Source organism: Rhinolophus sinicus, chromosome 17, assembly GCF_057876585.1.
Source record: "Rhinolophus sinicus isolate RSI-liver-muscle chromosome 17, RSI-T2T, whole genome shotgun sequence".
Taxonomy (NCBI): domain Eukaryota; kingdom Metazoa; phylum Chordata; class Mammalia; order Chiroptera; family Rhinolophidae; genus Rhinolophus; species Rhinolophus sinicus.
Window position 1 is genome coordinate 37,269,954 of NC_142517.1, and position 14,085 is coordinate 37,284,038.

The window sequence follows — 14,085 nt, forward strand, 5'->3', positions numbered from 1 at the left end:
TAGTAATTTTCAGGCAGTGGTAATCAGGACAGGTTCCCAGGAATGGTTAGCGGGTGGTGGGTGGTGAGATGGGCCCATGGAGTCTACCCCTTACCAGCTGTGTGAACTTGGGCAACTGAACTTCTCTCATGCTGTTCCTAGCTCATCAGTTACAATCCTGGGCGGAGGAGGAACTGTATCAGGCGCCCATGGAGTACGGCTGTCCCTGTTCTCATCTGGAAAGGAGCGAGCGGGAAGAAGTTGAGGTGGGATGGAGCGTCGCGGAGACGCGGAGACAGAGATGCGAGGGGCAACAGGAAGACACATAATTGCCAGCAAGATAGAACTCTTGCCTGACGTGAGCCCTCTAGACGCTCTGCATTTCTTGGAGAGAATTAGGTGAATTATTTTACTTTCCAACCCTGGCCGTGCGACGCCGGCGCGGCCGGGCAGGGTGACCGCCCGGCCCCCTTGTTCCCCTCCACACCCGACTTGGGACCCGGCTCTGCGATTGGTCGGCTCGACCCAGGGCCGTTGCCGATTGGCGCTCGTCGGCGGAGGCTACAGGGTTTAAAGCGGGGGGCGGGGGCTCGCTGCCCAGCCGCATCGCTGTCCCCTCCGTGAGCCCGTCGCTGTCCCAGCCGTGCGCCCGTCGCGCTGTCGGAGCCAGACTCGCAGCCTCTCGTGGCCGGTCGCCGCCTCCAGCGTCCCGCCTCGGGCCGTCGCTGGACAGCGGTTCGCGAGCGCGGGAGAGGTGGGACCAGGGCAGGAGCCGTCCAGACCGGTGCGCAGGCAAAGTCAGTGAGGAGCGAGGTGCGGGGACGCCGGGGACGCTATGATGGTGGCCACGTGCCTGCAGGTAGTGGGCTTCGTCACGAGCTTCGTGGGTTGGATCGGCATCATCGTCACCACGTCCACCAATGACTGGGTGGTGACTTGCGGCTACACCATCCCCACCTGCCGCAAGCTGGACGAACTGGGCTCCAAGGGGCTGTGGGCTGACTGCGTCATGGCCACCGGGCTGTATCACTGCAAGCCCCTGGTCGACATCCTCATCCTGCCGGGTAAGGACCCCCGCCTTGCAAGTGGCTGCTCCCAAACCCTTGACAGAGAGGGGGGCACTAGAGAAAACATTTTGAGGGTTTGAAGACTGTTGAGCACATTTTTTGACACTTTGAGTCCCACCTTGTTGTAGAGGAATTAGGTAGCAACGAACTTAACCTCTCTCAGCCTCAGTTTTCTTACCTGGAATTTGGGAGGATAGTAGTGGCCACTGGCCGAGTCACTCTAACAACTTAATGAGCTGAGACTTAGATACACAGAAGGAACTCAGCCCATGTCTTTGTGGGTTGTGCGCATTTAAAGACATTTCCTAATTTCCTTAACAAGGGAAGTAACTTGGGCCCCCAACGCCGTCAGTCTGGGAGCCGGTCCCTTTGTGCCCCCGCCCCCCCCCCCCCCCCGACTTTCTGCTCCCCCTTTAAGCCTCTCCTTAAGTGCCTCCTATTAGTCCTTGTAGTCAGAGTCAATCTCCCACCCCTACCTGTTGCTGCCCTGGTATTGGCTCTTATCACCATCAGGGCACTTTTCTACTTGTTTTTTGTTCATTGTTCATAAGTCCACTTCTACTGCATTTTCAATTCCACTAAGATGTTGATGGTGTCCTATCTTCCTGCATCTTTTCCTGGACTTAGCACTGCCACCCGCACACAGGAGGTATGCACCATGCAAGTCAGTCCTGTGGTTTCACAATCCTTTTCTCCATTTTAGACTTTTAGAATGACAGAGGTTCTGGACCCAGCTTCACGGCATGCTGGCATTGGTAGGTCTTTGTGAGGCTGTCAGGTCCCTTGCTCACAGTTTGGGTGATTTGGACAAGTTACTAACCTCTATGAACCCCAGTTGTCTTCTTTTGAAAATTAAAATCAAACCAATCCCCTATCTTTCAGGGTTATTTTGGGGATTAAATGAGATGAGAAATGTGAACCTCTTTTGGTGTAGTAGATGCTCCAGTAGTAGATGTAAGTGGTAGCTATAATTTTTTTTATCAAAAACCAGGCAAGATATTTGTAGGAACCTTTGACTGAAGTGTAAAAGTATTCTCTGCTTCCTTTCCCTGAAATTAAGTTTATGAAGCAGTCAGTGCCAAGCAGTTTATTTTTAAAAAACATAGACCACCTGACAGAGGGGAGTGCATTTTAGGGAGGGCCTAATCCGTCTTGCTCTCCCTGTCCCTCACACTTTGGGTGGGAATGTGGACAGATTTCAGTCTTCATCTTTTGATTTCCAGACATGGCCTTGACACCCAGCACGTGGACAGCCTGCGTCATGAATTTCAGAAGCTCGGTTTCTATTTGACTGTCTCCACTGTGCCAGCTCCAGCTGTCCTACAAGCCAGAGGGGCACAGGGCTATGGTCAGAGGTCTGCTTCAGACTGTGGGTCTCTCTGGGTATCTTCAGGGCAATAGATACTTGATTGATTGATTACCCTTAGTTCTGAAGAAGCTAGATGGGCGATGGTCAGAAGAGCACTCTTACAGAGTTTGAATTCTGGCAAAGCATGCGTAGCTTGCTAAGAGAGTGTTACAGTCGGGTGTTGGTGCACAGGGCAGCCTGGCCAGGTTTGGTATGAGGGTCCTGGTGTGTGAGGCAGGAGCTGGGGCTTGTTTTTTAGCTTGGTCATTAACTGCCTCTCCCAGGCCATGCCACTAGCTCTAATTCACTCTAAGCCAAAAGGGAGAGTAATACATACAACCCCCCCCCCTTTGTTTTTGGAGGAGGGAGAGTGGTTCAGTGAGAAACAATATATTTAAGTTTGTCATATTCTCCCAGTATCTTGTCAGATTTATTTTACATAAATATTGTACATATTGTAAGCTGTTTCTTAATAAAAGTGTTACCTGGCATTTTATTTGACAGTGTCAAGTTCGAGTTTTACTCTGCTCTTATTATTCAACTTGCTTATTCCTCCATTCATAATTGTACTATGTTTGCATCATCTGTTGTGGGCATTGTGTTACCTCCAGGTGTCTTCCCTCTAGGAATCTCTGGGGCTAGAGGGATGCCTTTGAAGCAATGATCATGGAATACTAACACCAGTAATAATAGCCAACCTTTTTAGAGTACTTAGCAGGTGCTAGGCACTGTTCTAAGCGCTGCATGAATTAACTAGCTTGATCTTAGTTGAATTCTATTAGAGAGACATAGGTACTACGATTATTTTTACTCTATACATGAGGAAAGTGTCAAGACACAGTAGTTCAGTAACTTGCCCAAGAGTCTGTCAACAACTGACTATCAACAGCCCATCCATCACGGAAGACTTCTTGGAAGATTGAAGTTTTATTCTGAATATTTCCAAGGTGATGTCATAATGTAATCGGACTCGTGGCCCCTTCATCCTGGAAGCTTGGACAAATGGTCTAGAGCAGGGATCCCCATCCAGTCTCTCCAGCTCTTAACCTCCCTTTTTTTGTCACTGTGTCACTTTAAACATGTGAAGCGATCACGGGTAACATTTAACACATCCTAAGTCCTGAAATGGGCAAGAGGGAGGAAGACAAGTGGTGCTGAATTCCCGTGAGGCAGTGTTCAGGATCCAAGGGGCCCCTTGGTCTAACCCACCCTGTCTGCTCTCTTGCTTCCAGGCTATGTGCAGGCCTGCCGCGCCCTGATGATTGCAGCCTCAGTCCTGGGCCTACCGGCCATTCTCCTGCTGCTGACGGTTCTTCCCTGCATCCGAATGGGCCACGAGCCTGGCGTGGCCAAGTACAGGCGGGCTCAGCTGGCTGGTGTTATGCTCATTCTGCTGGGTAAGACAGCTTTCTGTATGGTGCCCAATTCTGAGTAAACCTGGTGAGTGTCAGCTCTTGCTGCTGCTTCATCCAGCTCAAGAGACATGTGAAAGGAAGCCAAGTGAGTCCTCTGCAGAATAGACACCCCCCACCCCATGTATATCCCTTTGTGTGTCATGAGCAGTTCACACAGAGGGATAAGTCATGTCTGTGGGGGGTGGGTCACTGCACATGAACATAAGTTAACAAACAAAAGGATTTTGAGGGTAATACCTAAGGGAGAGACCAGAAGGATGGAAAAAAGTTATGCAGTAGCTCTCCATTCAGACTTCACGATGGACTTCCCCTTTGAAAACACCATTACCCAGGCCCCAGAGCAGGTCAACTGAGTCAGAATGTCTGGTTATTAGCCCAGACAAAGATATTTTTTGAAAGCTTCCCAGGTGACTGTTACATGTAGCCAGGGTTGAAAACTTCAGTTAAATTATAAAGAAGAATAGAGAAAGAGGAGGGCAAGAGAAAAGTAAGATGTTGAGGGTGGTAAACCACTAGGTGAGGATTTAGCCTTTCATTTAATAAGCATTCATTGCACGCTTGCTGAGCGCTAAGCACCACGGTGGCACTGGGGCTGCTGGAAAGAAGGCAGTGTCTGCTTTGAGTACTTGGGCATCTTGATAGAGTGTGGCATATGCTCATCTTAAAAAGCAACACAAGCTGTGCACACACTTAGCAAGGCACCTAAACCAGACTGGGGGACCCAGAGCAGAAGAGGACCCCAGAGAGTTGGAGGGAAGGTGATCAGGTTACGGATTAGAGGGAGGGACAGTCCTCACACAGAAAATGGCATGGATTCATTCTCTTCTCCTGATTACTCCCTCACACCGAGGGCTTGATTTAACCACCCAGGGACAGTCTGTCTAGCTCTGTTCTCTTCAGCGATTTCATATCTATTTTTTTCTTGAATGCTAATTCCATCAGTACATTCTGAATGCTGTCTAGACATAAATAAGAACAGCAGCTCTTGTTGCAAAGTGCACTGATATATCAGTGAGGAGAACTGGGTTAGATATAAAGTCAGGTTCTCCTGGGACAAGGAATTCCTATCCCCAAACTGGTATCAGACCATGTGCTTGAGGGATAAGGGGAAGGGATCAGGGCTCTGTTTGGGTCATTGCCACTTAGTGATGGTCAGCAACTGTGACACCAGGGAGGTGAGGGGATGTGAGCGGTAGGGGCACCATTTCACAAGGTGGCAAAGCAATGAAGGTTTTCAGAGGCTTGTGAAGCCTCAGAGAATTCAGTGTGGGTTTGTGTGCGTGTATGTGCACGCACTCGCGGTGACAGGAGTGAAAAGACCAGAAAACCACTGTAATTTCCAGAGAAGAATGTGGGCATGGACATTTTGGTTCCAGCCACAAAGAATTTGTGTGGGAGTGACACACAGAATACGGAATCAGCCTCAAGTGCTTCGTCTAACTCACGGGGGTCCCCTTTTGTGGTACTTTTGATGGTCAGACCTTTGTATCCAAATTCTCTTTCCAATGGGTAGAAACTGGTTTGTAGAATCCAGAGAAACTCTTCTTATCCTAAACATTTGCTGTTGTTTGTGACTTTCCTCTCATTCTTACAGAAGCCCCAGAAGGTTCTCTCTTGGGCTCTGAGGATGCAAAGCTGAAGGATGAGTCTGTTGTGTTAGGTATTCATCTTTAGAAATTCTGGTCTACAATATAAGAGTCACAGAATATCCACAAGGAAGAGAATACATTAAAAAAAACCCCACAAAACCAAACTCAATCCCTATGGAACATAAAGATATAAAAGCAAAACACATATAGACAAATTGGTATATAACACCCTCCCCACCAAAAAAACACCCTCCCCCCCAAAAAAAATAACAACTGAATTGTCTAGTTAAATAAGAAGGGTTATTAAAAAAACAGCAACCAGTTGTTTGAAACTTCCTACCTGAATTAAATAAAGTTTTATCTTTTTCAAATGGGTGGGTGGATGTGGACAGAATCATGGAAAGGAAAGTGAGGTGGGACTGGGTAATGATATGAGTTCCTCAGTCCGTTTGCTGCCTGGAGTAAAACGATGGCAGGGCTGTTGAGAGAGGCTGCAGCTTTCTGGTCACTGGCTGTTAGGACTGGACAGAGGGCACTGCTCCTTGCCCTCTTTGTATCGTTGCATTTCCAGGGTTACCTGCTCCCTCTTTGGTGACTCCTGTCTGGATTTATTTTTCAGGGGGTGGCCCCTTGCCTTTGGGTTGGATATTATTTTGACTGAAACGAGCTAGCTCTGGAAATGTAAAGCTTATTGTCTCAAGTGTAGCACCTGCTGGACTCCTCTAGGTTTCTCCCCATGGAGCCAGAGAGCCTTGTTTGCCCTGTTGGCAGAGGGCGGGAGGAGCTAGAGAGAGTGAAGGCTCCCTTTGTGTTACTCTGGATTGGGTTCTGCCACTCTCCCTCTCCAGGAGAAGCCAGTGCTGGGATTGCGCTGGGTCCCTGAGGTCACCGATGGTGCTCCAGCTGAGGTGTGGTCACTCACCAAAGGGACCAGACAGCATGGGGCTTTGGGGACCTGGGAAGTGGAAATAGTGTTGAAGCTCATCTTGGTATGGAAACTAGAAGTTAAACTATTAGGAAACAATTAGTTAAAATCAGTTCTTCCTGACCCTGAAAATCTTTAATGATTTTTTTTTTGAAAGCTTAAAGACATTATGTCTGTTGTACAACAGCTTTGTCTTCTCGGCAGTCTAAGTTTAATGGTGTGAGGGTTTAGTTCCTGCTGTGGGGAAGCGAATGGGGGCCTGATGCTGCTGGCTTCTTAACCAGACGAGTAGCTCAAGGAGCAGCCGGCTGCTCGTATTGGAACGGATCTGAGACGAATCCAATCTGTGGTTTTTCAAAAGCCTCTGCTGAGGCAGGAGGTGTCTATGCCCCAAATTGCTTTATTTTATTTGGAGTCAGACCAACTGTACTGAATCTCGGATTTACCATGTTCTAGCTGTGTGAACTGGAGCATTACTTAATGTCTCTGAGACTTTATATAAAATGGGGACAATAATACCTCCCTCTGAGGTTGGTAAAAATGGTGAAATGATATATGCAAATGATTTAGCAGAGTGTCTGGCACATAGTACATGCTCAACAAATGGCTGCTATTGTTATTGCTGTTGTTGATTAGAGGAAATAGAGATCTACTTCAGAGGGCAATTGGGAATTCTTCGTTCATGTCTAATTTCTGCAGGGTAATAATCTCCACATGTGGAACTGGTAAGGAGAGACAGTGAACTCCTGGAAACACTAAGTGTAATCTTAGTCTAATAGAAATATTTCCTTTGCTTACTTTGTAGAAATGTGTGTAGGGATCAATAGTTGGAGTTTTTTTATTCCATTATAAAAAGCCACATTAAGCTACCTGATTGAAAATGCTCAAGCTTAGTTTTGATTCAGTCTGAGTCTCACCTCACTGTAACTTAGAAAGTACTTGATTTGGGTATTTTTTGGGGATATGGGGTGAGGAATGGAAGGAAAGGAAATGCATTTTCCTTCCTGAGTGGAATGCTTTCATCTTCTCTCCTCCTTTTAAAAAATATGGCCCCAGGAATACTACTTGTATTGGAAAAAAGTGTTTTAAGTTGGAACTAACAGGTTAATGAAATTGCAGTAAAATAAAGGGTGTATACAAATGTGGCACAAATTGAGCTTGTCATGCACACAGAATCAGATGTCCTACAGGGAACAGGAATCCTTGGGTGTGGAATAAACAGTGATACCCTTTATCTTGGGGTCTTAATTAGAATAGTTAGAAGAGGTCTTCCTCCAAATTCATCAGCTTTATACAAACGAGTCCTTAATCTACATCAAATGGCATCTTAATATAGTTGTGGCTTAAAATGACCTTATCAGTAAAATTGGAAGAATTCAGTGCTTTATGAGGTCTCTCCAGTCTCTAAATTCTGTGATATTAAAAAACCGAAACAAACAAAAACAACACGACCGTGAGATTGGCTTTGTAAAAAGGACATAGAAAAAAAATATATAATGATGTGTGGAATAGAAATAAAGGGAAAAAATGTTGAAAGCAGGCCAGGAAAATAATGTACTCAAATATTCCATTGACTAGATGGTTGTGGTATATATTAGATCTTCATAAAAGTCATTGTCTAAGAGATCTATGTCCCTTGGCAGCTATGTTTTCCTAAGTCAAAATTTAGAGAATGATAAATGAAAAGAACTTTTTTTCTAATTTCAAATTATAAGGGAACAACAAATAAATATAACTCCAACCAACAGCTTGTTAGAAATCTCATTACTTGTTGCCTTGAGTTAACTGGCTTCTTTGTGAAAAGCTAGAGCTAACTGCTATTTAGATCGTGTGTGATAATAGTATAGATTGTAGAGGACAGTGTTCAATGCATTGTGAAGTGTTAAATGGGGGGGAATTTTTTAAGAGAGGATTTATTATGGAAAATTTCAAACATACACATGGTAGAAAGAATAGTCTAATGAACCCCACAAACCCAAATTCATTCTCAATAATGATCAACTCATGGCCCATCTGCTTCATCTGTCTGCTTCTCTTTTCCTTCCAGTCCCCAGATTGTTTTTTTTAAGCAAATCTCAGATGTAATATCAAGGAAGATTATTTTCAATAATCTTGATATAAATCAGATTAACTTAAGTGATTTTAATGAAAATATTGCTTTGTGTTAGAAATGATGCTTTTAAAAGTCCTTTCAGTGCTTCATACTGAAAGTGACAAAGCCTGAAAACAGAGGTGCTCATTGGAGAAAGGAAAAAATGTTGGTTTCATGCTCTCTTGTCTTTCTGGGCCTCTTTGTCTGTCTCTTTCTCTAAGTTGTTACCTCCAAACACACCTGTGCCAATTTTAACTTCCTCATATTTATTTAACTCCATATATCACCATATGTCATCAAGTCCCTAAAGGTATTAAAAACTACATTTACATTTCATTGCTCTAAAATTGGCTTTCCAAATATTCTGTATTTGGCTACATCAAGATCATTGTTAACTTTTAATAAGGGTGTATTCTATCAACTAAAGAATACATTATATTACATTATTTGAAACTTACCAAAAGAGGCAAACAATTTTATTCAATGAAGAGCAAGGAATTCTACTTGTAGAGGACAAGGCCAGATGAATCTATATGTGCACAGCGAAGCTTTCTTCTGCCCTTCTCTCCTTCTTTTGTTTTTTAAGCTAAGACTATCCTCAATTTTCACTGTCTTTCCCTCCACAGATGACAGAATTTTCCCACTTGTGCAGTAAACTATTGCATCTTCTGAAGGTAGAAAGGAGAAACAGATTGAAAAATCTGAGTGTTAAAATTCTCCTGTCCTATTTTTAGAGATTTAATTTAAAAATAAATTCTGATGACATGAAACCAATGAAAATTCCCTCTATCTTTCTTCAATTTTCTTTATCTTACAGGTAACGGTGACTTTTTAAGAGAAACATTTAAAAAAGATTCCTTAAATAACGGAGGGGACCATTAGAATCAATCAATCAATCAATCAATCTCTCTCTCTCTCTCTCTCTCTCTTTTTCTCTCCCTCTCTCTCTCCAAATAGAAATAAATCTAACATGTCTTCTATGTCTTCAAGAAGGCCAAAAATTAGGCTCAAATAAACTCTTACAAAAGTTTAAAGAAAAAACCAAAAATCATTGCCAGTGCTATTAATATTTCATGTTTTAGTTGAGTTTTGACTTTCATTTTTAACTTTATTGATTAAAACATCCCCTTTTCCTTTCAAATCACTGCTGAAGTTGAGTAAATTCTCCCTTTTTAGTTTATAAACATTCTTCATTGTGAGTTCAATTGAAGGTCACTGTTTCCAGTGAACCTCTCATTTCCCTTCATGTTGTGTGGCGGTCTGTCATCCTGTAGTGGTTTTGATGTGGTTGGTCTTTGAGAGCCACAGGAATTCCACTCAGAGTTCATTTATCTAATAGGAAATAAAGACTCTGCTGGTGCTCATTTGTCTTGTTTTGCATGGATTATAAAAGAAGGCAATCTTTAATGAGGTAAATCATGAGCTTGTAACTTTATGTGTGTTAAAGTCACATGAAGGTTTTATGATTTTGGAAGTCAGTTTTGGTGGGTGTGAAGTGGAAAGTAGACTTGAAATGAGACCACCTCTCTTCCACCCATCCATATATGTGTCTATCCACCCATTCACTCATCTAGTCCTTTAGGTTCATTATTTAAATATTTAGACGTTTTTATGATTTTTCCTTTTTTCTAGTGAATTATACTGGAAGAAAATCTAACAAAATCCCTAAAACACTCAACATCAAGATTGATGATTACTTTTGGAATACTGAGCCTGATTCTTTCCTTATGTGAAGATAATCTTGTTTTATTAGTTTGCTTATTAAACTAATAAGGGGAAGAATTAAATGAAGTCAGAAGTAATTTCTAATCTTATTCTATGAAATCTAAACCAAATCTAAAAGTTCAGTTAGGTTTATGTGACCTGTGGGGAATGCTTTTGTGTGTGTGTGTGTTGTATGTGTAAATACAAAGAATTGAAAAATATAAAACTTAATTTAACTGTAAGCTGTTTTGAAACCAGTTAATTGTTTATAGGAAAGATCAGTTGGATTGAACCAAATCAGTTGTTTCAGAATCAAAACTTCTTTCCTCTGTGGCATTCAGCTTTACATTCCCCAACTTTTCTCTCTGTTAAGCTTGGGTGTTTGGAATCCATTGCTAGATTGCTGTTTTTGCCCATAGCAGACAAATTCCTACTTTTGGGGTCTAGGGGTGTTTAGCTGGAGTGTGTATTGATACAGAGAATCTAGAGCAGTAATCTCTGGCTGAAACACTGGCGAAGAGGTTTCAGTCCCTTGTCCTGAAAGAGAAAAAGGCTTTTCTTTGTGCCTCCCTGCGAGTATGCCTACGGTAATAGCGAAGCAGTTCTCCAAGAGTGCCAGAGGTGGAACATTGGCAAGAGGAAGGAAAGAAAAAGACTTTCCCCTGTATCAGGTGTTCAAAGCCCTAGGCTGGACAGTGAAGATTCAATTAACACTGATCTTCTGGAGGGCATTTTATTTACAGAAGGAAAATACATCTTCTCATATACAAATATTACAGAAGCTGGCATGATTGTAGTCACTCTTGAACAAAAATACAGCCATTAACATATGGATAGATTTTTAGCTTCTTAGATAATTTATATAAGCTGCTTAAATATGTGAATAGTTCATAATTAACAGAGTGAATTCAGGCTCTTAGAAAGTCAATTTGAGCAATTCAAAGGCCCTAAATTCATTCTCTCCCTCTGACTTCCACTTGGGATCTATACATTTGTAGGATCGGAATCACATCTGTTGAGGTCTGTCTATTCCCAGTTTGTGGGGGTGGACTTAGTCTTTTGTCAACAAAAGCCTGTGTTACAAGCTACACAAATGCAATGAGATAGTTTAAAAGGCCTTTCAAAATGGTTAAGACAAATCTTTCCTTCATTTTCTAATGTACCAGGCTGTTAGATTTGAAGGTTTATGTTAAAGAAAAACTATATTTCTTCTCTGTGAGCATAGAGGTAAGTTAGAAAATCACTCTGTGAGTAGAAATCAGAAAAAGTTTGCTGAATTAAGAGTAACAAAGGTACTAAAGATAGGTATTATTGCAATGTTCTGTCTTGAATTTATTGAAGTATTTATGGTTAATGATTGGAAACATTAGTATTAATATTATTATTGTTGTTGTTACTATTATTAGTCTGTGAACATCAATGTGTTATCCCAGCTTCAAGCTTTAAAATTTCTCTTCTGCTTGTAATTGTGAGAAATCACATGATAAAGGAAATTATGGAGTTACTTTGTCTAGTGCTGTGTTGTTCAGCACAATAGCCAATATGATTATGTAAATTTAAGTGAATTGCAATTCAGCATTCGGTTTTTCAGTCTCACAGGCTTCAGGAGAAACAGTTGATAACCCACGTAGCTTGTGGCTACACTATTTGACAGTGCTGATCTAGAGCTTTCTTTTTTTTTTTTTTCTTTATAAGCTGCTGCCTGCCCTTGTTTCGTTCCTTTGTTAATGAGGAGGGGAAAACCTAGATGATATAGAGGCTGTTTCTTATTGTAGTCTTTAAAATCTAAACCAAATCTGAAAGTTAGACTTGTTGGTACAAGACTGTGCAGTGCTACCATCATGATCCCATCACAACAAATATCACCATAAAATCCTTGATTGGGTAAACTGTTTTACTCTAAGACTATTCATTTTAGTGTTGAGATTTTTGTGATTGTGAACAGCGTAACACAAACTCAGACTCTTAGCTGATACTCCACTGATGTCTAGCAATAATTTACCACAGCAAGAAAATTTTCATAGCTTTCTCAGGTCTTTGTAATGTGAATTCACTAAATTGAAAAAATATAGTAGAAAATTGAAGTGGGCTTTATCTTGTTTCTCATTTCTAAATAGCTCAGGTCATTCAGTTTTTCAACTGATATGCATTGAACACATACTATGTGCTTTCCTGAACTAAATGCTGACTTTACAAACATAGGTTAAGACATGACCCTTGCCTTCAAGGAACTTGGAACTTGAAATGGAAAATAGACATGTATAGGGATAATTGTTATACAATTAGGTAAATGTAATAATAAAATTATCACTTTGATATATAAAGATATATAAGTAAATACAAACACATATTTTGAATTTAAATGATTTATTTCTACGTTTTTACATTGGACTTCTTTTGTCTCCGCCATCTGTTAGAAAAATAAGGACCTAGCAGTTTGACACAAGCTTTCGATCACCTTATTGTACATGTGCAAACATTTGGGTTCCGATTACCCAGGGAGTAGAGCTGTGTGTATCGATTTTTCCTGGAGTTGGTTGAAAGCCAGGGGTGTGTGTGTGTGGAATGAAGGGCGGCTTGCTCACTGCCCCTGGTGTATGATGGGTATGTCCAGTCACAGCCTTCTCCGTGTCTCCCCAGCTCTGTGCGCCATTGTCGCCACCATCTGGTTCCCTGTGTGTGCCCATCGTGAGACCACCATCGTGAGCTTTGGGTACTCCCTGTACGCAGGCTGGATCGGCGCTGTGCTGTGTCTCGTGGGTGGCTGTGTCATCGTCTGCTGCGCTGGAGATGCCCAGGCGTTTGGCGAAAACCGTTTCTACTACTCTTCGGGTTCCAGCTCCCCTACTCACGCCAAGAGCGCCCATGTATGAGAGGGCTGCCGGCCTGCCCATGGAGGCGCTGCAGGTGCTGGGCCCATGGCCCTAGGTTTGCTCGCCACAGTCGTAGTGGGGGAGCCCACTCCTCTGTCTGGCTCCAAAGCCAAAGGTCTAGAAAAGCATCCTGTCTGGCATTTTGTAGTCTTAACAACCCCGCCCTCCCCATTTTGTTGTCTTAAATCTTTAGCTCAGATAATGCCCACACAGTTTTCTCATGGTTTTGCCCACTATTAGCTCTTGGGCATTCCTTTCTTCATATATATATATATATATATATATATATATATATATATATATGATTTTTTATTTTATTCTTTTTCTTCTTTCTACATTTTAAATACGTTGCAAACATTGCTGAACTGGGTGTGGGGGAGAGAAATACAAGAGACTTTTCAAACTGTTACAGATGACAATGGGCGCCTCATAAAGATGCCTCTCTGTTCCCTCCCTCCTCTTCAGCTCTAAGGTCACTTAGTTATAAGCGATAGAAAAAGATAGACTTGGGGACGCGGGATGGGCAAGGGAGGGGAATCGTGGAAGTTTCCCTTCACGGGAGTTTCCCTTTTGTAAGTTGAGGACAAGGGGTGGGGATATTGTTTAGTTTGTGATTTTACATTTATCTGTACATACTTTTTCAAGATTGTTCATTTTTATAACCATGGTTTTCCTGAAATTCTCAATTCATCAGTATGAAGGAAATGAACCAAATAGACTTTGTGTGATAAATAACAGTACAAGTGAGCATAACGCTAACTGACATTCCACAAAACACTTTTGGTTTCCAGGTTTGTGTGATGTAGTTTTTAATCCTGCACTTGCATACGCTTCCACTTAACACATTTTAAAGGCTTTTTTTCCTTTTCTCTATTTTCATTCTGTTAGCCATCTTGAAGTGATATTAACATAAATTGTACTGTTGAATTTGGCTTTACGGGTGTAAACACTGATGGTGTATCAGTATCTGAGACCCCAAACTCTCCAAATATTGATGGTGCATTTTGTTCTTTAAGTGAAATCTGTGCAATAAAATAACAGACTGTCTGCAAAACTGGCCTTTAATATTCTGTGGTATCTAGAGGTATGACAT

The 14,085-nt window shown here is 42.2% G+C and overlaps 1 protein-coding gene across 1 annotated transcript; it reads left to right on the forward strand.

The window, feature by feature from the left end:
- Positions 1-561: 561 nt before the first annotated feature.
- CLDN11 (claudin 11) lies at positions 562-14,046 on the forward strand. Its single transcript, XM_019735325.3, has 3 exons — positions 562-1,043; positions 3,627-3,791; positions 12,760-14,046. Exons 1-3 carry the CDS (start codon positions 815-817, stop codon positions 12,990-12,992), a joined length of 627 nt encoding a protein of 208 aa, XP_019590884.1. The 5' UTR covers positions 562-814; the 3' UTR covers positions 12,993-14,046.
- The last annotated feature ends 39 nt before the right edge of the window (positions 14,047-14,085 follow it).